This window comes from Triturus cristatus, chromosome 4_1 (genome assembly GCF_964204655.1).
Source record: "Triturus cristatus chromosome 4_1, aTriCri1.1, whole genome shotgun sequence".
In the NCBI taxonomy this organism is placed as follows: Eukaryota; Metazoa; Chordata; class Amphibia; order Caudata; family Salamandridae; genus Triturus; species Triturus cristatus.
The window spans coordinates 25,487,584-25,512,583 of NC_140585.1; the positions used below are offsets into that span (position 1 = coordinate 25,487,584).

Below are 25,000 nucleotides of genomic sequence, written 5' to 3' on the forward strand. Positions count from 1 at the left end.
CTTCACAAGAGCTGCCCTCACACTCCCTCATGAGAGCTGCCCTCACACTCCCTTGTGAGAGCTGCTCTCTCACACCATCACGAGAGCTTCCCTCACAGTCCTTCACAAGAGCTGCCCTCACACTCCTTCATGAGAGCTGCCCTCACACTTCTTCACAAGAGCTGCCCTCACACTCCCTCATGAGAGCTGCCCTCACAGTCCTTCATGAGAGCTGCCCTCACACTCCCTCATGAGAGCTGTCCTCACACTCCATTGTGAGAGCTGCTCTCAAACCCCCTCACGAGAGCTTTCCTCACACTCTTTCACAAGAGCTGCCCTCACATTCCCTCACGAGAGCTGCCCTCACAGTCCTTCATGAGGGCTGCCCTCCCACTCCCTCACATGAGATGCCCTCACACACCCTTGTGAGAGCTGCCCTCACACTCCTTCATGAGGGCTGCCCTCCCACTCCCTCACAAGAGATGCCCTCACACACCCTCGTGAGAGCTGCCCTCACACTCCATCATGAGAGCTGCCCTCACAGTCCTTCACGAGAGCTGCCCTCCTACTCTCTCATGGGAGCTACCCTCACACTCCTTCACAAGTGCTGCCCTGACACTCCTCACAAGCGCTTCCCTCACACCCCTTCCTGAGAGGTTCACTCACAGTCCTTCATGAGAGCTGCCCTCACACTCCCTCATGAGAGCTGCACTGACAGTCCTTCACAAGAGCTGCCCTCCTACTCCCTCATGAGAGCTGCCCTCACAGTCCTTTACGAGAGCTACCCTCCCACTCCCTCACCAGAGCTGTGGAGGAGCGGCTGGAACCATGCTTTCATCTTCGGCGAGCTGTTTCTTTGATCTTTAAACTTTATGGACTCTCGATTCATGCCCCCCCTCTCCAAGGGGTAGGTTGTGCTCACCTGAACATCAGCAGCACAGAGTTGCCTCTAGCCACAGCAGGTGTAGGAGAGTAGGATCTGCACTTATGTTGCCCCCACTTTTTTCCTGATGTTAACACTGGTTTCTGGCTATAGTCTGGCTTGGTCCCTGCTAATCAGGGCCCCAGTCTCTCTGTTCTCTCTAAACAACTTGGAGTGCATATTAGATGCACTAGTGATTGGATACTGTGGTGCCTTATGAGCCCCTAGTATATGGTACCCTAGGTACCAAGGGCATAGGTACTTCACAGGCCTACCAGGGACTGAAGCATATATTATGCCACCCCTGGGAAGCAGACGAAATCTGACACCACAGGCCGGCTACTGCAGCCTGGGTGAGGTAGTGTTAGCACTCCTCACTGAGGTATAGGTTCCCTATATCCCATCATACACACACATATAAACCTATCAGTCACCCCTAAGGCAGGCGCTATCAATCCTGAGGGCAGGGTGCTTGGTTTACAATGTGAGGGGGTGCCTCTGCGTGAGCTGGGCCCCTTTGCAGCTGGCAGAGTCTATTCTCTGTGGCTGTTTGTGAATGCGGTTAAACCACATACTCTTAAGTGCATTATAACCTACCGGTAAATGCTAACTTTGGAATGACTGCATCAAAACATATCATGTTTGGTGTCAAACAACTTGGAATCATACCCCCACACCAGTAACTGGTGTGGGAGTATGATCCCACCCTTCTAGAGGGGACGACATGTCCCTACTGTGGAAACACGGTCGAAATCTGAAAGAGCCCTGGCATCACAAAATGGATGCCACCAGCACAGACACTGGGCTGCCCTCCTACTGCTGACCGAAACTTGCAGTGGAGGAGGCTCAACAATAGGCATCCTGTCACAGGGAGGTGTCACCACCTTCCAGACAGGATCTAGTGTATTGGGGCTGGGTGGGTGCACTTCTAGAGTGATTTGAAGTCCTGCACTGGGGGAGCAGTAGGCTCCTCTGTGCATATGCCAGCTCAAACCGGTTCAGGGGCTACCTGTCCCTGCTCTGGCGCGAAACTGGACAAAGGGAAGTGGGTGTAACCACCCCCTACCCTGACCCTCCCAGAGGAGTGGTCATAGAGCTAGTCCCTCCCTTACCTTTAGTATAAGATAGGGAAACCTTGCCATTGCAAGTTAGATATCCCTGGACAACGCTTTACAAGAAGAATCCTGGCCCTTCGACATTCCACTATCTTTGGAAGACAGAAGAATCTCCCTTGTAGTCAAGGAGTGACTCCCCTGCTTGGCAGGCACCAAAAACTTTAATCAACGGTCGCAAACTTTCCCGCTCTGGCTGGAATCCCAAGTCCCTGCAGCCCCGGAAATGGATTTCCTGACTTCTTGGCGGCCATTGTGAGTCCCCAGCAAAGCTGAGGTGAGTGGACCCCACGAGTGACGAGGAACAGCAATACCGTGCACTATTGTCAAGTGCAACCTCTTCACGACGTTCTATGAACTTGTGCATTGGACCATTTGTAGCCCAAGCCTCCAGCAAGATTTCCCTTTAAAATCAGAGGCCTACCTCGCCCCGAGTGACCGTGAGCTCCTGTGAAGTGAATCCTCAGGAGGCGTCTTTGCGATCCCTTGCCTGTTAGCTTGTGGGTCTCCTGAAGACTTTCTCATCAAACCAAAGGGCTCCCCTGGTTGCTCCAGGTCTGCCCTCACTTACCCTTGCTAGGTGAGTCCCTCAGACCTTGGTGGTCTGCACCGCTTACTTTATAAACTTTCCACAAGACTTGCTGTTGCCAAGGCCTGTTGGCTCCAATCCGGTTGTCGACACCTCAGTAAGCTGCAGACGTTGTGCGTCAGTCCGAATCCAGCTCCAGGTTATCGTCGATGCCTCCTGGACCTCGTGGGTGAAGAGTCAAAACACCCTTGATCGCCAGAAATACCCCGACTTCCATGGGCATCCATCTTCCTGGCCCCGGGTCACTGGCAAGTGACTGTGAACACTGTCCCTTCTGCTTTCAGGCCTTCTTCACCTTGAATCCAGCCTTGGATTCCACCGGACACTTCTTCAGTCTTCGCAAGCAGCAAATCTTCTTCGGCTTCCATAGAAAACGACGACGCGACCCAACACCAAAAGACAACTATGCACCTGGCTTCCCTGGGTGAGGTAACTTGTGCACTCCGGTGCTCCAGTGTGTGTTGGCCCTCGAATTACTTACCTTATAAGTGGCTTGCTTGTAGACTTCCTCGAAGTACCCTAAAACTTTAAAAATCCAACCGCGACTTGCTCCATTGAAATCAATAGGGAACCCGCTGCTGTGTTCTCACACTGTACGCGTCTTCCGTGGGTCCTTTACTTACCTGCCTTGGGTGGATTAGTGAGGCCCCAGCGCTTTTGAAGGCCCTAGGCCTTGTCCCCTTGCAAGTCTACTTTCCTAACCCTCTTTTTTAGTATATGGTCTGATACACCCCTAGGGCCCCAGCCATATTTGTGATTAACTTATTGTGAAACGTTGATATTTGTGAATGTCCTTGACTTCTAATCTCATAAAGAGATTAGTAGAGTGTGTCTAGTAATAAATACATATATATTTTATATATATATACCTGTGTGGTGTCCTTTCATTTAGTAATTCAAGAGATTATAAGGTAACACATGCTGCTTTACATTCCTCTAAAGACTTAGCCTGAAGGCTGCTCTCCACAGCTACCACTTGGATAGCTTTCTTTAAAAGGTTGTCTTAAACCTATCTACCATAAGAGTCGAATTGGACTGGTGCAAGGTGGCCACTTTAACTAGTGACCAGCATATGCCAGGCCAACTTCTCACAGCAGGACTCTCAAAGATGCTGCCTTCCCAAGTGCAGGGGTAGTCTGGTCTCTGGAGCAAGTGCTGCTGCTGTTTCTAGCCTTGTAATAAGAAAGTGAGGTGTACCGCCCCCAGCAGTGAGTGTCACCTGCTTCATCTTCACCCGCCCCTTCATTTATTCCACCCAAAGAAGTAATTTAGGCTCTTCTGAGAAACAAAACCATCCCTGAAAACAGAGTGAAAAAGGTTGGCAATAGCCAAAACCAGTTTAAGAAAGAGTGGGTGATAGCAGCACCGACTGACCGCCCTGGGACTGAGAGAAAAGAAGTGGGAGCATGCAGTGTTTGGATGCAGAGCTGGTATGGGTCCTGGTGTGTATGGAAGGCTTGCCAGACAGCAAAAGGGTTGTCAGTTCATGTGGAATGACTGACAGCATTAGGCCTGTCAGCACATGTGCAATGACTGACAGACAGTTATAGGGTTATCAGTTCATGTGGAATGACTACAAAACAATAGAGCTGTCGTCACATATGCAATGACTGACAGACAGCGATAGGGTTGTCAGCTCATGTGGAATGACTAACAGCGATAGGGCTGCCAGCACATGTTGAATGTCTGGCAGCGAAAGGGCTGTCAGTGTGCAGGGAATGGCTGACAGCGATAGGGCTGTCAGTGTCCATGGAATGGCTGACAGCGATAAGGCTGTCAGTGTCCATGGAATGGCTGACAGACAGAGATAGGGCTGACAGATCATGTGGAATGACTGACAGGCATAGGACTGTCAGCAGATGTTGAATGTCTGACAGGGATAGGGCTGTCAGTGTCTATGGAATGGCTGACAGCGATAGGGCTATCAGTGTCTATGGAATGCCTGACAGCGATAGGGCTGTAAGTGTCTATGGAATGGCTGACAGCGATAGGGCTGTCAGTGTTAATGGAATGGCTGACAGCGATAGGGCTGTCAGTGTCCATGGAATGGCTGACGGACAGAGATAGGTCTGTCAGATCATGTGGAATGACTAACAGCAATAGGGCTGCCAGCACATGTTGAATGTCTGGCAGCGAAAGGGCTGTCAGTGTGCAGGGAATGGCTGACAGCGATAGGGCTGTCAGTGTCTATGGAATGGCTGACAGCGATAGGGCTGTCAGTGTCTATGGAATGGCTGACAGGGATAGGGCTATCAGTGTCCATGGAATGGCTGACAGCGATAGGGCTGTCAGTGTCCATGGAATGGCTGACAGACAGAGATAGGGCTGTCAGATCATGTGGAATGACTGACAGCGATAGGACTATTGTGTGTAGAATTTCGTATCCAAATAATTGAATTGACTTCCAAGTGGCTGAACCTACATGTTCAAACTATCAATGACCAGAATGTCTTTATAGATTAGAGCACCTTATTTTATTTCTCTTTAATGCTCGTGTGATTTCCACTCATCCTCAATGTGGAGGGACAGGTAATCAAAGGGTGTGTAATAGGTTTGTCTACTTCCCGGCTCAACGGATTTATATCTTTTTCTCTCCCCAATCACTCCTCCCCATCCACAACCTCTTGGACAGACCTCTGTGGAAGTAACATACACGAAGCTGGCTACATCGATATGGTGACCGATGGCGTGGAGGATCTGAGGGTGAAATACTTCAAGCTCATCTATGAAAACTATGTAAGTCCTTGAAATTGCTCTGCTCTGACCTGAACTGTGCTATGCGCTTTTCTGCTGTAAAAGTACTTGTTTGTGGGCCCACACTCAGCTCTACCTGGAATATGAGCCTATGTTGGCTCCACTTGAGCTAATGTTCGTGGTCCCCTTATTACAATACCCGATACTTTAGGCGTTGGTGGACTCTAGCAGAACCAAGGTGGGTCATTACTCTGCCAGATACTATGCTCCTATGTTGACTCCATCTGAACAAAGGTTTGACGGCCCCTCATCTCTCTGGCAGATACTACAAGCCTATGTTATGTAACTGGATCTATGAGTGGGTGCATAACTGTCTGTGTGGGTCTGTGAGGGGGTTTGTGAGTCTCTCTGTGGGTCTGTGAGAGGATACATCCATTTATGAGTGGGTCTGTGAGTGTATACATGAGTGTGTGGACTTCTGAGTTGATGCATGAATGTCTGAGTGTGTCTGTGTGTAGGTGTGTGAGTGTCTGAGTTGGACTGTGAGTAGGTGATGGGTCTCTCAGTGGGTCTGTGAGTGGGTGTGTCAGTCTCTGACTGGGTCTCTGAGTGGGTGTGTAAGTGTCTGAGTGGGCCTGTGAATGAGTGCTTGAGAGTCTGATTTGGTCTGGCAGTGGATGGATGAGTGTCTGAGTGAGTCTCTGAGTGGGTACATGAGTCTCTGAGTGGGTCTAAGAGTGGGTGGATAAGTGTTGGAGTGGGTGCATAAGTGTATGAGTGGAGCTGTGAATGGGTGCCTGCATCTCTGAGTGGGTCTGTGAGTGGGTGCATGCGTGTCTGTATGGGTCTGTGATTGAGTACATGAGTCTCTGAGTGGGTCTGAGTGGGTGCATTAGTATCTAACGGAATCAATGAGTGAGTGCATGAGTGTCTGTGTGGGTCTGTATTAGGGAGTGTAAGTGTCTATGTGGGTCTGTGAGTGGATACATGAGTGTCCAAGTGCATCTGAGTGATCATGTATGAGTGCCTGTGTCAGTTTGTGAGTGGGAACATCAGTGTCTCAGCGAGTTTGTGAGTGACTGCATGACTGTTTGAGAGGGTCTGAGGGAGTGTGTGATTGTCTTAGTGGGTCTATGAGTGGGTAGGTAAGTGTCTGCCTGGGTCTGCCAGTGAGTGCATGAGTATCTGAGAGAGTGTTTTATGTTTGTTGTTTCAATTTTTTTTCAGGATTTATGACCCCGATGCAAAGTTAAATGGGGTGCCGCGCTGAGCATCACAACAGAGTTTTGACTCCACGCATGTGGGAAAAACCATTTAAGGGTATCTACTAGGCCATAAGGGGTCCCTCACTGACCTCTCTATTGCCCTCAGGGTACCTCTACTCTGCCCCCTTCTACTTCATTTGATCTTTTGTTTATTGCTGGGGACTGTCCCCCAATTTCTAACATGGCGGCAGCAACTTTCTATGCTTGTTGCGGTCAGCCATCAAGACATCGTTGTTGTCACTGGGATGCATGACTTTACTTAGGACTTGCGGACTCTCCATGTTCCCATATATACAAATTAGTTTAATATCTCAAATGCTACTGAATGGATTTACACCAATTCACAGAAAGGTCACTTTCTGGACCAAAATCTACCATTCTGTCAAAGTTGAGGTAATTCCGTTCAGCGGTTCGGGCTGTAGTCGTGTGTAAAATCTCTATTGGAATTAACAATGTAATGCACTTTTTTTGACCCCCACCTTTTTCTCTGCCCCCACTTGACGGATGATCCTGAAGCTTTTCATGCACAAGACCCAACTTGACACTTTTTGTTTGAAAATTTCTTGAAGATTCGTCAAATGGTGCCAAAGTTATAGGCAAGTCAAAAAAAGCTTTTCCTATAAAAACCAGGCCCTAACTATATGGGTAGAGGAGTTGACCTAACGGCTAGGGCGGTCGCCTTAAATCTGAGGAACTGGGTCTAGTCTCGGCAATGACGCTGAACATCCTGTGATTTTGGGCAAATCAATTAATCTCCCTGTGCCTAACAAAAATGAATGTGTCCTCATGTAACGCAACTGGTGCTATGTAAAGCACTCTGATTCCCGATACGGGTCAAGTTCGCTCTATATAAAACTCCGTAAATGAAAAATAAACAAATAAATAAAAAATGACTATGTACTGGCAACCGCCAGTAGGTAATATATATATACCTACCTCATATGCAGTGGTATATATTATCTACTGGCAGCCACTAGTAGGTAGTTCTAGTTAGGATCTAGTTTCCATAGGAAAAGTATTTTTATTTTTTGTTTTGCTAATAATTTTGCCACCATTTGATGAATCTTCACAAAATTTACAAAATGAATTTGCCAGTCACTTCAGCTGCTGTGAGGTGTGATTTGTCAAGAGAAAAAAGGGGGATAGATCTTGGTCCAGAGAAGTGCCTTTTGGTGTAAATCCAATCAGTAGTTTTAAAGAGATTAACCTAAATCCAAAATTGTGTATCAAGGGGTACAGACCTGCCGCGGAGGTTCTAAAGCAGGGTTCGGATTGGCGAGCCGCAAGCTGAGATAAAAGTTGCCGCCGCCATTTTATATCATGGGGAAAGGATTCTTGGGGCTTAAATGTTGTTTTAAATGTAATTGAATGGGTCAGGTGAGAGGTTCCCTCATATACACTCTTTCACAACCCCTCATATACTCATGCACACACTCTCACACCCACTGATATATTAATATTGACATTTAGATACCCAGTCACAGCCCCACTCCGGCATTTACACTTTCAGTCACAGATTGACACACAGTGAAAGATCCACACAGAACCCTCAATTTTGATGTGTTGCTTTGCATTGAATTTGTGCTTTTGTTTTGCGGACATGCGGGGGATCCACGGATCTGAGATACATTTCTTTTTTTTTTAAAAAGGATTTACAAAGAAAATTAACAAGTTTTTAGTGAATAGAGTGGCACTATAATCATCATCAAGTCTTTATTTGGATTAAAATAATCATAAAAGACAGCACAAACAGTATTAAGTCAAAATGCTTAAGATAAGACCACAGAGCCGTAAATAGCAATCATAAGAAATATCGCTAAAAACATTAATTAGTACTAAAAATTGTATCATGTAAAAAGGCTCAAGAGTACAAAAACCACAATAAAACCATAGAAATACATCGATAAAATGTGTGAGACCAAATAATTCAACACCATTGTAAGTTCATTAACAGGGCCACACTAAAATAACTTTACGTAAGAGTAGTTATAACTAGACTTGGGTTTCTCTTAGTTTTTTGGAACGGATAAGCCAAGCCCATTTCAAAAATTTCGCCATAGCATTAACTATTGGGTCGTTAGTGGATGTCTGCAGAATCCTTAGCGCCTTCGTGGCAGATCTAGTACCTAGGTTCATACAGATACGTTTCAACCATTTAGTCCTGGGTAACTTATAGGCCGGACACACTACGAGAATATGAGATATGGATTCCGTCTGGGCCAGGCAAACAGGACAGTGATCTGGCCCATGCAGAAGCCATTTACTTGTAAAGGTGTTGATCGGAAGAGAGCCAACCCTAAACTGGTGGTATAGTTTCCTATCCATTGGTTTTAGGATGACATCCCAGTAAGCTTCAAGCACAAAGTCCTGTTTGTGCGTCAAAAAGTCCCTCGACAGGGTGGGCCTAATAGTAGAGGAAAAATAATGACTCTTAATCATGTCCCAATGGGCAGTCTTAAACTCCATTTTTGTTGGGAACGGGTTTTGTTCAGGGTGCTCATAGACCACTTATCCCCATCCCACACAGGGTGTTTTTTACATTCTGTAGCCATTTGATCTTGCCCAAACAACCAACCCCCCTGAAATCCAGAAGAGATTTGGCATATTGGGAAAGCTTGGGAGTGACCCAGAGCCGTCTCCAGAATGCCACTGGTCTATATCGGGCTAAATCCTCAATACGTAAACAACCCAAATCCATAAAGAGGGGCAACAGTGGTGAAGATTGCGGAAGGCTCGTGATAGCCCTGACAAATTTATTCTGGGCTTGTACCAAGATGGAGATGTTCTCATAACCCCATAATTCGGCACCATATAGGATTGAAGTGGTGACCTTGGTGGTATATATTTTAAGAACAGGGGCTATGGGCTTGGTAAACGAGCGGCTATGTTCTTTCACAAGAGCTCCTGTCAGCTTTGCATGTTTTAAAGCTAGCAAATCAATGTGAGGTTTCCAGTTAAGCTTCCTGCCTAAGGTAATCGCCAGGTACGCAAACGCATCTGTCTGTTCTAAAAGGGCATTGTTCATGTACACACTGCTTTTAATGATCTTGTGTTTGTGAAAAACCATGAACTTTGTCTTGTCCACATTTACCACCAGCCCATGATCTTGACAGAACACCTCAAACCTAGATAAAGCAGCCTGCAGCCCCTTCTGTGTCTTAGATAGGATCAAGGTGTCGTCTGCGAACATGAGCAGTGGTATCCTCAGCCCCGCCAAACTCGGGGCATCAGTATGACATGTGGAGTAATAGTGGACCACCCTGTCAATAAACAGGGAAAATAGTGTGGGCGCCAGGTCACATCCCTGGCACACCCCCTTTAGGACAGGAAATTTATCGGTGACCTCACCCTTTGAGCCCCACCTAACCTGTGCATAGTTCAATTTGATTAACATGGCTAATAGCTCCTGTTGTATCCCTGCGTCCGAGAGGACGCTCCACATTTTATTAGAGTGGCACTAAAAAGAGCCTTTGTTTTATCATGTGTATGTCTTTGTTCTACGTAAAACAGGATGCAGTCTTTCAAATTGTTCAGGAACAACCTGTTGCCTTTCTCTGTAAAACAAACTCCATTTTGTTTGCAAATGCCATCCATGTCAAAGCGTAGGTTATTACTGTAGACAGAGCCCATGTTATGGTCCCTCAGGAATGCAGAATGGATGGATGACGGCTTTAAGTGAGGAACTAATTCCCTCAAAGCACACCACCAGAAGGGTAAGAGAAAACTACAGAACGATCAATGGTTCACAAAAGATCTAGCAAAACAACATCTACATTGTAAACAACTAGAACGTAGATGGAGAAGGGGATACAAATCTATTAATGAACATGAGATGGATCATAGGCAGGGCAGGCCCGTCCTTCAAGCCTTTCAAACTGTTACGTTACCCCAGACACATGAAGCCATTTTAGCATGCAAATCAGGTTTGCCACTGGATGCTTGCCCCCCAACGATACCACATCATATTATTGACATATATGAATCCTGTGATTAATAACATTGTAAATTCCTCTTTATCCTCAGGCATAGTACCGGATAAATGGAAATTCGCCATTGTAAAACCATTAAAGTAAAAACAAAATATAGACCCATCTAATCTTTCCAATTACAGGCCCATACGTACTACCTATTTTAGGTAAGATCACAGAGAGAATGGTCTATAAGGAACTCTCCAATTTTTCAGAATCAGCTCATATCTTCCACCCCCTTCAATCTGGCTTTCGCCCGAAACATTCCATGGAATCCGCGCTACTGGAGATATCGGACACCCTGAAATTTATTACAGACAACGGCAGGATGGCAGTTCTGATCCTTTTGGATCTGCCTGCTGCGTTTGACACCATCTCTCTTAACATTTTGCTATCCAGACTAAAATCTTGCGGCATTTCCAATATTGCTTTGGCCCGGATCACATCCTTCCTGTTGAATCAGAGGCAAGCAGTCTCCCTGGGTACCTTTGTCTCCTCAGAACGTACCATCACCACAGGTGTCCCACAGGGTGCCTCACTTAGTCCTCTTCTCTTTAATATATACATGGCCCCACTTATCTCCCTCATCTCGGCTCACGGGATTGAAACGACTTCTTAAGCTGATCCTGTCACTGGAAAAAAAAACCACAGAAGCTGAAGAAAATTTCAAAGCCTGTCTTACGGCGGTCATCAAATGGATGAAAAACAACCACCTCCGTTGCAATACAGATAAGACCGAAATCCTATTGATAGGGAAAAATAACCCCTTTCAACCAAAGGAATGGTGGCCAGAAGAGGCAGCAGCCCCCCCATCCACCGTAGAAGTGGCAACAAATCTGGGGGTGTGGTTTGATTCTTCCCTTTCCTTCAAACCCCACGCACTTAAGGTGGTGGGTACATGCTTTGGTCTAATTAAAACCTTAAAAAAATTCTTTGATTTGATTCCGCTTGCTGCAAGGAAAACAGTGGCAGTGGCCTTAATGCTCTCACGCCTAGACTACTTCTGGCAGGGGTTAACAAATCAAACCGGAGGAGACTACAGATAGTGGAACAAGCAGCAGCTAGATTGGTCTTAAAGCTTCCACGCAGGGCGTCAGTCTCAGCAGCTTTGAAAACCCTCCATTGGCTCCCGTTAATCAAAATAATTTTATTCAAACTACTCCTCACGACCTTCACTGCAACTCGCCCCCAACACTGCCCGAACACCACTGCACTGCCCTAAACCCTGAAACACCAGCCCCAGCATGACCACCTACACTGCCCGAACAGCACTGCACTGCCATAAACACTGAAACACCAGCCCATCACGACCCCCTACACTCCCCGAACACCACTGCACTGCCCTAAACCGTGAAACACCAGCCCCAGCACGACCCCCTACACAGCGCAAACACCAGTGCACTGCCCTAAACCCTGAAACATCAGCCCCAGCACGACCCCATACATTGACCGAACACCAATGCACTGTCTTAAACCCTGAAACACCAGCCCCAGCATGACCCCCTACTCTGCCCGAACACCACTGCACTGCCCTAAACCCTGAAACACCACCCTCAGAACGACCCCCTTCTCTGCCTGAACACCACTGCTCTCCCCAAAACCCTGAAACACCACCCCCAGCATGACCCCCTACACTGCCCGAACACCACTGCACTGCCCTAAACCCTGAAACACCAGCCCCAGCACGACCCCTCACACTGCCCGAACACCACTGCACTGCCCTAAACCCTGAAAAACCAGCCCCAGCACAACCCCCTACACTGCCCGAACACCCCAGCACTGCCTTAAACCCTGAAACACCACCCCCAGCATGACCCCCTACACTGCCCGAACACCACTAACCTGCCCTAAACCCTGAAACACCACCTTTCTGCACGACCCCCTGCTCTGCCCGAATACCACTGCACTGCCCTAAACCCTGAAACACCACCCCCAGCAAGACCCCCTACATGTGTGGAAATGTGGATTTTCCTGATCAGTTATGTCCCCTATCTTGGACCCCAACGGTTCTATATGCATGTTACAAGTACATGTATGTTCCCTCCAGTTCCAGTTTCTAAGACGCAAACATATGTGTGTCTACCGTCAACATGTTCTCTGTCAGATCCGCCATCAATGGGCTGGATATTCGATTCCTAAGTATGAAAGGCCACCGACTTTATATAGCTAAGTTACTACATTTTTACAGTTCAGGCAAGTAGGCCCGATTCTGTCCTCAAGCCTTTCCCTGCTCTCTGTCTCTGACAGCTTCAGCTTGAGCTCGCATCTGTATCCATGAACTTTGTCCTACTCCCTGTGCAGCTAACGGTGCCTGCCTCGGCCAGTTTTCGCATGCCTGCCAAGAAGCTGTATTTCACCTTCGAATTATCTATTTTGCTCTTCAGCCGATGCATTCCTGTCTAGTGATTTAGGTAAACATTTCCTTTAGCTCACAAGCAAAGGACTCAGCCTTTCCGTCCTCCTGCAAGTGATTCATAGTCCTGCTGCCATGGAAAGTTTTCTATCCCTCGCATCTCATATAGACACTTAGACGCTTGTACACGCACACAGTCAGTATAGAATAGATTCTGTCCGAGAGTTTCTTCCTTGTGGATAACATAGTTCTTTAAACATAGGATGTTAGATATGATTTGGGATTAGGTTGACTTGACCCCCAGACTTCTCGTCTCCACATGTAGAGCTAAATGTCAAGTCCCTTCACCCCCTAGTTGCACGTCAATTACACGTCATGCTGCCGCGCGCGCATCTATGCCAAGTATTATCTTATAGATCCACCTATGTCTGATAATTCTAACCAATCATGTTTCTTTTATTCCTTATTACGCCTAGTTTCGATTATGTCACTGTTTTGTCACTTATCTTATCAAATGTTACGCCTTCTACATTCGTTTCATTGTAATGTACTTATTATAAAAATACATGTCTGTTAATAAATTATTGTACTTCACTTCCTGAACCCTCGTGGTGACGGAACCTGAAGGCCGCGACTCGAGTCGGCCATTTTGAATGGAATAAAGCCCATTAGAAAACCTCTTATACCACGGATTCTGCCTCTTGTTATTTTGAGCTATTTTACTTTATTTAAGATCCCGTATGAAATTCAGTCCGGTATTTTTATTTACCACATAATGGCGCCCGAATAGGGACACTTTCTCATCTCACGCGCCGGCGGTGCGTTGCAGGCCCGGTCTCCTGCCACAGCTGGACGGACCATAAACGCGTACCAGCAGGATTTCCTGTAAGCTCCCTCCGGTCAAGCGGGGGCGACTGAGGCTGCGATCAACCCAGACGAGGCGGTGAGAAGTGCGAAGTATCCCGACCAGAGCCTAGCTGAGAGAGCAAGATCCGAGGTATACAGAGGCCCACCAGGTTTTCCGAAATCCCGACGTCCAGAGGGTCCGCTGTCCGCAGTTATCGAGTCCTGTCCATTCTCTGAGGCCTTCCGTTTCAAGGAGCTACTCGGTGAGTACCATCGCCGGGGAGGCGTGTTGACGCGCACATAGGTTGTGCCGGTCAAGACGGATTTGGGTACACAAATCCGGTCTGCACTGTTTAGCAGTGTATATGTACTGTTTAGCAGTATATCAAGTATTCCGAAGTATTCAGTTATTGTCAAGAATTCAGCGTGGTGATTAGTTAGGCAGACTGTCATCATTGTCGATCATTGTTATAATGTTTAATGTTTAATGTTTAAAGTATTCAGAAAATGTCTTGCATATTGTGGTATGAATGACTGTTCATTGTTCACTGTTCATTTATTGTGTTTTTCGTATTAAGTGAATTCAAGAGTAAGTATCAGATCAGTTGTCAATATGCCGCTCTTCTCGAAGTTAAGACAGATTACTACCAGAAAAGGGGTGCTTGAAGAAGCAGTTCCTATTCCTCCTAGGGACACTCCAGGGCATTTCATGTACCATAAACATGGCTTAGATGCCATATTGTTTCTTGATCTATGGGTAGATTATACCAAGGGATTACCGGAAAGTCAAAGGTGGCCCATAGCGGGAACCTGGGATGCAGAGTGCATCATGAAAGTGGAGGAAGAGTTATGGAAAAGAAAGGTCAGACAGTCACAGAAAGACGCTGTTGAGTTATGGCGTAAAGAATCTCATAGACGAACAGAAAAAGCACGTAGACAAGAAGAGAGGAGTAAAGAAAGTTCAAATAAAGTTCAAGAAAATCTATTAATTGAGGAAGGTATCCGAGTGAAATCAGCCGAATCAGGGAATTCCGCAAGACAGTCAGAGACCATAGCCTATGTAGGCAGAGGAAGATCCTGTGAAAATACTAGATGTTTTTCTGATCCCATACACTCTGTATGTCCAAATAATAGCAGAACGTATCCGACGTCTGTAATAAATCTGAAGTCTCCTGAACATTCGTTTCAAGCCGCAGACAAGATACTACGAGAACGAAGAGGTTACCACCTCCTCGATTCCATGGATGAGCAAGAATTAGCCAGATCAGCCGTTCACTGGATTGACAGTCCTGAAAAATACGGTGATGAGACCGTAGCACACACGTTTCTCAATCTCAGTACAGATGAACAACGTTTAGCTGGAATCTATATGATTCAGCAACTCCTCATATTATATAAGAGCCAACATGCTGACCCTGGTCCTTTACCTGATATATTAACGGAACTACTCACAAACAGATGGAGAGGTTCTAGTAACAAGCTAATTAAAGAGATATTAGTGTCACGTAAACAGTATGTCCTTTTTGTAAGTCCAGATTCTCTCTCGCTGCCCCACAGAGAAAGAACGCCGTACTATATGGATAGACAAAATCCTTTACGAGAAGTGCACCCAATAAAAGGCGAAGACAATGAGTTTCACCGTGTATTTGTTTACACACCCATATCAAAAATGGAATTATTAGAAATGAAGAAAGTAGTACCTAGTCATGACAAAGACCCAGCGGGTTTCCACCGAGAAATTAAAGACATGTTACTGATGGGAGAGTACACCTTTCCTGATATTATGACGATATTAAAGGTGCTTTTGCCTGCTGGCATTTATGAAAAACTGAAAGAAAAAGAGTGGGAAGTGGGAGACCAAAAGATAGACTGGACAGCATTAGCAGAGGAAGAAAGGGGCCGAGCTGCAGGTTCAGGGCTCGGGGATAAAGTTAAACTGTTACCAGGTTTACTAGTACAGGTACTGCCACGTTTATTAACTACAAAAAAGGAAGATTGGGGTGCAATCACAGCCTGTAAACAAAAGCAAGATGAAGACACAAGCGATTATTATGCTCGATTTGAAAAATGTTTTGGTATAAATAGTGGTATAAAAGCAAGTAGTGATTCATATCCACATTTATTTGTGACAAAATTAGTGGAAAATGCATTGCCCCCAGTGAAGAATAGAATATTGAAATTCGAGAGTACCTGGCAAAGTAACACTCCGTCGCAAATGCTACAAATGTTACAGTATCATCACAATAGAATTAGGGATGAACAAGAACACGAGCATAGACGCATGAAGGATACAAAAATGAAAATGCTAGTTTCTCAGACAGTACCAGCAGATGGTCACAAAAAGGGTGTGACACATTCTGGTGATTCTGCAGTTCCTGTAAAAGGAACCTGCAATTACTGTAAACAACTAGGCCATTATGTACACGATTGTCCAGTCCTGAAACGTAATATAGCTACAGGTATTGCAAAAGAGAGACCACGATTAGTTAGACAAGATCAGAATGAACAAGGAGCTATGCAGCATGGACAGTCCATGCCAGTTCAGCAACAGTCCATGCCAGCCTCACAGCAACCCATACAGTTTGTGCCAGCTGCACCACCGTTGCCTGCTCCTGCCACACAAACAACAACACGACAAATGTATCAGACTGCACAGTATGAATACCCTGAGTATCAGCGTTACGCATGAACAAGCCTAGAGAGGGAAGTTGACTTACCGCTTATCGAGATTCCTGTAGATCAAGAAGGACCTTATGTACATAGTGAATTATTAGGTCAAGATAGAAAATTCTTACTCGATACGGGGGCAAGTCGAACAACTATAAAACGTAGTGAAGTTCCAGGGGCACCCCTCTCAGGCTCTCAAAATGTTTCCCTTGGTTTTTCGGGAAAACCTATTGTTAATGAAGTATCACAGCCTCTACCACTTACGATAGGACCTTTGACACGAACTACAGACTTATTACTTACTAAATCATGCCCAGAAAATCTGTTAGGAATTAAAACTCTGAAAGCACTAGGAGCCATAATATGTTGTTCTCCGGAAGGAGTGAGGTTGTTTTTACGTGATTTTAAAGGTCACTATGTGTCCAGAGACATGGATCCCCGACTACAGACTTTACCAGTACATCTATGGGCACAAGGCCCTACGGATGTTGGCTGCATGAACATTACACCCTATCGAGTTACATTGAAAGCAGGAGTGGTACTACCACGAATGCGACAATACAAGTTACCGCATGATGCTGTAGTGGCTTTGCTGAAAATCATTGATGAGCTGATTGCCCAGGGAGTAGTTATAGAAACAGACTCCAATGTATGTAATTCACCGATAATTCCGATTCTTAAACGAACTGACCCTACTGCTCCGCCAGTATACCGATTGGTTATTGATTTGCGTGAACTAAACAAGTGTATTGTACCACAATTCCCTGTGGTCCCTGATATATCATCATTGTTGACAGCAATTGATTCCGAAGCAACATTCTTTACTGTAATCGATCTCAAGAATGCCTTTTTCAGCGTCCCAATAGATCCGGAAAGCCAATACTTGTTCGGATTCAGTTTAAATGGGCGCAGCTTTAAATTCTCACGCGCTCCCCAAGGATTCACAGAAAGCCCCAGCATCTACAGCCAAGCATTGAAACGAGAACTTGACAGTATCCACATGCCAGTCAATACTGCACTGCTTCAATATGTCGATGATCTGCTGATCACCGCGAGAAGCGAGTCAGAATGTGAAAAAGCTTCTCTGACAGTTTTACATTTCCTAGCCGACAAGGGGCACAAGGTGTCCCCTTCTAAGCTGCAATTCTGTGTTCAGCGAGTTATTTATCTTGGTCACTCGCTGTCCAAGGAGGGAAGGCAGCTTACACCAGATCGCATCCAGTTAATTGCTAACATGTCAATACCCCAGACACAGAAGGAGGTGCGGGCTTTCATAGGCCTCACTTCATATTGTAGGCAGTGGATCCCTCAGTACGCATTTCTAGCAAAACCACTCATTCAGTTAACCACACAGGAGGCAGCCACATCGACTGTTCTCCCTTGGACTCAGGAACATACGCAAGCTTTTGAAAGCCTAAAGGAAGCTTTATGTCAAGCACCTGTTTTAGCAACACCATGTTATAGCAAACATTTTACACTCTTTGTTACAGAACGCGAAGGTACTGCCTTGTCAGTACTCACTCAGGATCAAGCAGGATCACGCAAGCCATGTGCTTATTTTTCCAGTACATTAGATCCCGTAGCTCAGGCTTTGCCTGCATGCCTGAAATCAGTGGCAGCGACAGCTTTAGCAATCAGACAAAGCGATGCCATAGTATTAGGACACCCATTGACAGTTCAAGTACCACATGCAGTAGAGGTTCTTGTGAACCGAACACAAACACAACACTTGACCATAGCAAGACTTACCGGTTATGAACTGACATTGTTTCAACCACACATAGAGATCCGACGGTGTAATACATTGAATCCTGCTACACTATTACCTGTAATTGGAACAGACCCACTAGCTCATGATTGTGTTGAAATTATTGAAATAAAGACGAAACCTAGACAAGACTTGACAGACGTTCCATTGTTAGATCCAGACCTGACGTTGTATGTAGACGGATCATGCATGAGAACAAGTACAGGAGATTTAGTGGCCGCGTATGCAGTCACAACAGACACTGAAGTTATTGAGACACATTGTATAGATACTTTGTCAGCCCAAGCAGCAGAACTTATTGCTCTAACGCAAGCCTGTATTCAAGCCACAAATAAGAAAGTTAATGTATACACTGACTCACGTTATGCATTCGGAGTTGTACACGACTTCGGCGTGCTGTGGCGAGAGAGAGGTTATCTAACGTCCCATGGTGCCCACATTCAGCACGGACCCCTCATTCATGCTTTGTTAGACGCAATACATCTACCCACTGCTATATCGATTATGAAATGTAAAGCACACACGAAGGTTACTGATACCATTTCTCAAGGCAATGATTTAGCTGACAGAACAGCTAAACAGACTGCTCAGAATCGCACATTAGACATGACAAAGCCAATAGTTCAGACACCAACACAGTGTATGACAATTAAGGATCCCGCACTTGACGTAATTGACATACAGACACATGCCACAGCAGAAGAAATAAAGAAGTGGACTGAACTAGGAGGGATCCAGACAGATCAAGGGTGGATGACGAAGGAGAAATCTGTATGGTTTCTCCCTGATTCCATGGTTCAAGCCATTATAGCTACAGTTCACAGTCCAGCACATTTAGGAGAGAAGGCTATGCTAGACAGCATTCAGCACATTTGGTTCAATAAACATTTACGAGCAGCAGCTAAACAAAAAGTTCGTACCTGTATGATATGTTGTCAGTTTAATCCAGGAAAGAGTGTTCCCGTAGAGCAGGGTGGATTTCAGCCTCCTGACCATCCTTTTGAAGTCCTCCAGATGGATTATATTCAGATGGAACGTTGTCGAGGATTCAAATATGTCCTCGTAGTTGTCTGCGCTCTCTCCCGTTGGACAGAGGCGTATCCCGTATCAGATTACACTGCCCCGACTACTGCCAAGCAGCTAGTTCGAGAATTCTTCCCACGGTACGGTTTACCACGTGTTGTATATTCAGATAACGGTCAGCCTTTCTCATCCGAATTAATGAAACATGTCTCACTCTTGTTGGGATATCAGTGGAAATTCCACTGTGTCCGACACCCCGAGGCAGCAGGTCTCGTAGAAAGACATAACCAGACACTGAAAATCAGACTGTCCAAAATATGTAGAGAGAAAGGTGTCGACTGGATAGTAGCATTACCAGTTGCACTCTTTTACATGAGAATGGTAGCACACTCTAGAACAGGGCTATCCCCGTATGAGGTGATCTTCGGTAGACCGCCGAATATGTGGGGGACGCCTATACCACGTAAAATAACTGATGTTGACTGTAATATGCTGACAGATTACCTGGCTTCCTTGATGTCTGCACTACAATCTTCTCGTTCACAGGTAGCTGCAGCCTTTCCCGACAACACTGAGGCGAAACCCCATGACGTTGTTCCGGGTAATCTTGTCTTTGTGAGAAATTTCGACAGGAAAAGTCAACTGGAGCCCAGGTGGAAAGCACCCAAGTTGGTCCTGTTAACCACAAGAACAGCCGTGAAGATCGAGGGACGCAAAGGGTGGATTCATTCCAATCACATAAAAAAATTTCATGGACTACCTTCAGATATAGACACTGTGCCCTGCACTCCCTCACAGACTGATTCAAAACTTCCTTTTGTTGAACAGAATGACTCTCAGTGCTATAAATTAAAGCTTAGGCCCAAACAGTCGAGCAATTTGATTGTTTAAGTCCTCTCCAAGGTGAAGCGGTTGAATTGTCTCCGACATGTATCCCTTGGACCTGAGTAGAGAAAATACCCGAGAAATGTTGAAACGACAGGCGTATTGTAAATCACTGCGTAGCTACTGTATGAGGACATTATTAATTTTGTTTTTATTGAGTGTTTTAGTAATTATTACGAGTGTAATGTTGCACATATATCATCCTATTTCTAAACGTGTTTTCAATATAACTGATGAACATTCTTTTAGTGACCTACCGCCACATGAGTTGTCCTATAGACTTGCGCTGCGTAATAACACATTCATTAGTATGTTACATCATTCCCATCAGACTAGTAATGCCACCAATTGTTGGGTGTGTGGCCGACTTCCTCCCTATCAGAATAACAAAGGAGTTCTGCCTTTCTTTCCACATCCATTCACACACAATGGCTCCTGTGGAGCATGGTTTAGTTTATTAAATTCCATAGACCCAGACACAGCAGTTTATCAACAACATTGGATATGGGGAAATCTGAATCTAGTTTTATTCAAAGTCTGTCACCCTAATAAGGAGGGTCACCCCAGTAGAACAGGAACTGATTTAGAGAATGAAGTGTATAAATTAGGTAATTTTACGCCTAATCTTATGATTCTGAATGTCAAATCCGAAGCTGAACTAATTCTGCCCACTATGTCAGTATTTCCAGTAAAGGGTGAATTATGTGTGAGAAAAGTTGGTTCCATACATATGGGCCATAGCCAATGTGTTACTACAGTAGAATATAGTGATCAAGGCAAATCTTCATTTAGAGCTTCTCGCCATTCTTACTTCATATGTGGTCAGACGGCATATATGCGTCTGCCTCTAGATTGGGATGGTACCTGTTACATAGCATTCCTTTTGCCACCTGTTTTCCTAGCTCCCCCTGATTATTATCGAAATGTTCATTTAGTACACAATAGAGAGCGAAGAGATCTCCCAGTTGTCGATTATACTGAGACAGCATGGGACAAATATGTAGATTTCAATAAAGGTATCTTTCCCTATATAGGTACTATATCAAATAGTAAGCTGATACGCAGACTCACCAAGACTCTTGAAGCTGTAGTAAACGAGACTATAGCCGCCCTAGGCAATCTGACAGAGGAACAATCAGTGATGAGAATTGTTGTTCTCCAGAATCGTCTTGTCCTTGACGTCATCCTGGCCGATAGGGGCGGAGCTTGCAGGGTCATCGGATCCAGCTGCTGCATATTCATACCAGAAAATTCGCCATCTGTATATAAAGCTATAACACGCCTTCATAAGATTGTAAGCCAGATACACGAAAATCCAGGCACTTGGACGTGGTCCGGGTGGTTTTGGAGTGTGATATCAGCCTGGGGATGGAGAGTTCTATCCTTCCTAGGTATTGGCCTTCTTATGCTCTTCAGTTGTTGTTTATGCCTACAATGTGGACCAGTGATTTGTGGTCTGTGTGCCACATCATGCATTCCATATCACAGGTCTCGTTCAGAATGCCGGAAGGAAGAAGAAATGATGCTCCATGAGCAAATCAATGGAATGATGAAGATTGATGTATCGTGAAGGGCAAGAAGGGGACAAGGAGGGAATGTGGAAATGTGGATTTTCCTGATCAGTTATGTCCCCTATCTTGGACCCCAACGGTTCTATATGCATGTTACAAGTACATGTATGTTCCCTCCAGTTCCAGTTTCTAAGACGCAAACATATGTGTGTCTACCGTCAACATGTTCTCTGTCAGATCCGCCATCAATGGGCTGGATATTCGATTCCTAAGTATGAAAGGCCACCGACTTTATATAGCTAAGTTACTACATTTTTACAGTTCAGGCAAGTAGGCCCGATTCTGTCCTCAAGCCTTTCCCTGCTCTCTGTCTCTGACAGCTTCAGCTTGAGCTCGCATCTGTATCCATGAACTTTGTCCTACTCCCTGTGCAGCTAACGGTGCCTGCCTCGGCCAGTTTTCGCATGCCTGCCAAGAAGCTGTATTTCACCTTCGAATTATCTATTTTGCTCTTCAGCCGATGCATTCCTGTCTAGTGATTTAGGTAAACATTTCCTTTAGCTCACAAGCAAAGGACTCAGCCTTTCCGTCCTCCTGCAAGTGATTCATAGTCCTGCTGCCATGGAAAGTTTTCTATCCCTCGCATCTCATATAGACACTTAGACGCTTGTACACGCACACAGTCAGTATAGAATAGATTCTGTCCGAGAGTTTCTTCCTTGTGGATAACATAGTTCTTTAAACATAGGATGTTAGATATGATTTGGGATTAGGTTGACTTGACCCCCAGACTTCTCGTCTCCACATGTAGAGCTAAATGTCAAGTCCCTTCACCCCCTAGTTGCACGTCAATTACACGTCATGCTGCCGCGCGCGCATCTATGCCAAGTATTATCTTATAGATCCACCTATGTCTGATAATTCTAACCAATCATGTTTCTTTTATTCCTTATTACGCCTAGTTTCGATTATGTCACTGTTTTGTCACTTATCTTATCAAATGTTACGCCTTCTACATTCGTTTCATTGTAATGTACTTATTATAAAAATACATGTCTGTTAATAAATTATTGTACTTCACTTCCTGAACCCTCGTGGTGACGGAACCTGAAGGCCGCGACTCGAGTCGGCCATTTTGAATGGAATAAAGCCCATTAGAAAACCTCTTATACCACGGATTCTGCCTCTTGTTATTTTGAGCTATTTTACTTTATTTAAGATCCCGTATGAAATTCAGTCCGGTATTTTTATTTACCACACATGGCCCGAACACCACTGCCCTAAACCTTGACACACCACCCCCAGCAAGACCCCCTACACTACCTGAACACCACTGCACTGCTTTAAACCCTGAAATACCACCCCCAGTACGTCCCCATGCACTGCTCAAACACCACTGCTCTGCCCTAAACCCTGAAACACCAGCACCAGCATGACGCCCTACACTGCCCGAACATCACTGCTCTGCCCTAAACCCTGAAACACCACCCCCAGAATAACCCCCTACACTGCCTGAACACCACTGCATTGCCCGAATCCCTGAAACACCAGCCCCAGCACGACCCCTACACTGCCCGAACACCACTGCACTGCCTAAACCCTGAAACACCAGCCCAAGCACGACCCCATACACTGCCCAAACACCACTGCACTGCCCTAAACCCTGAAAAACCAACCCAAGCACTACCCCCTACACTGCCCAAACACCACTGCACTGCCCGAAAGCCTGAAAAACCAGACCCAGCACAACCCCCATACACTGCCCAGAACACCACTGCCCTAAACCCTGAAACACCACCCCCAGCAAGACCCCCTACACTGCCCGAACACCACTGCACTGCCCTAAACCCTGAAACAACACCTCCAGCAAGACACCCTACACTGCCCAAACACCACTGCCCTAAAGTCTGAAACACCACCCCCTGCACGACCCCCTACACTGCCCGAACACCACTGCACTGTCCTAAACCCTGAAACACCACCCCAGCACGAACTCCTACACTGTCTGAACACCACTGCTCTGCCCTAAACCCTAAAACACCACCCCCCACACATCCCCATACACTGCCCGAACACCACTGCCCCAAACCCTGAAAGAACACCACCAGCAAGACCCCCAACACTGCCCGAACACCACTGCACTGCTCTAATCCCTGAAACACCAGCCCCTGCACGACCCCCTACACTGCCCGAACACCACGGCACTGTCCTAAACTCTGAAACACCGCCCCCACCACGACCCCCTACACTGTCTGAACACCACTGCTCTGCCCTAAACCCTAAAACATCACCACCCACACATCCCCCTACACTGCCCGAACACCACTGCTCTGCCCTAAGCCCTAAAACACCAGACCCAGCACGACACCCTACACTGCCTGAACACCACTGCACTGCCCTAAACCCAGAAACACCCCCCTGCATGACCCACTACACTGCCTGAACACCACTGCACTGCCCTAAACCCTGAAACACCACCCCGCATGACCCCCTACACTGCCTGAACACCACTGCACTGAACCCTGAAACACCAGCCCCAGCATGACCCCCTACTCTGCCCGAACTCCACTGCACTGCCCTAAACCCTGAAAAACCAGCCCCAACACGACCCCCTACACTGCCCGAACACCACTGCACTGCCCTAAACCCTGAAACACCGCCCCAAGCAAGACTCCTACACAACCCGAACACCACTGCACAGCCCTAAACCCTAATACACCACCCCCAGCACGAGCACCTACAATGCCCGAACACCACTGCATTGCCCTAAACCCTAAAAGCCCACCCCCAGCATAACCCCCTACACTGCCCGAACACCACTGCACTTCCCTAATTCGTAAAACACCACCCCAAGGACGAGCCTTACACTGCCCGAACACAATGGAACTGCCCTAAACTCTGAAACACCACCCCCAGCACGACACCCTTCACTGCCCGAACACCACTGCACTGCCCTAAACCCTGAAACACCACCCCCAGCACGACCCGCTACACTGCCCGAACACCACTGCACTGCCCTAAATCCTGAAACACCACCCCCAGCATGACCCCCTACACTGCCCGAACACCACTGCACTGCCCTAAACCCTGAAACACCACCCCCAGCACGATCCCCTACTCAGCCAGAACACCACTGCACTGCCCTAAACCCTGAAACACCACCCCAGAACGACCCCCTTCTCTACCTGAACACCACAGCTCTCCCCAAAACCCTGAAACACCACCCCCAGCACGACCCCCTACACTGCCCGAACACCACTGCTCTGCCCTAGACCGTGAAACACCACCCACAGCACGACCCCTACTCTGCCCGAACACCGCTGCTCTGCCCTAGACCCTGAAACACCACCCCCAGCATGACCCCCTTAACTGCCCGAACAGCACTGCACTGCTCTAAACCCTAAAACACCACCCCCAG

The 25,000-nt window shown here is 46.4% G+C and overlaps 1 protein-coding gene across 2 annotated transcripts in view; it reads left to right on the forward strand.

The window, feature by feature from the left end:
• Positions 1-25,000, forward strand: part of LOC146839356 (glutathione S-transferase P-like) — a 265,840-nt gene that overhangs the window by 144,058 nt on the left and 96,782 nt on the right. For both annotated transcript variants that reach the window (XM_085651353.1, XM_085651352.1), the window contains one exon: positions 5,235-5,338. In XM_085651353.1, the coding sequence (XP_085507479.1) occupies positions 5,235-5,338 (104 nt within the window). The remainder of the gene's footprint in view (positions 1-5,234; positions 5,339-25,000) is intronic.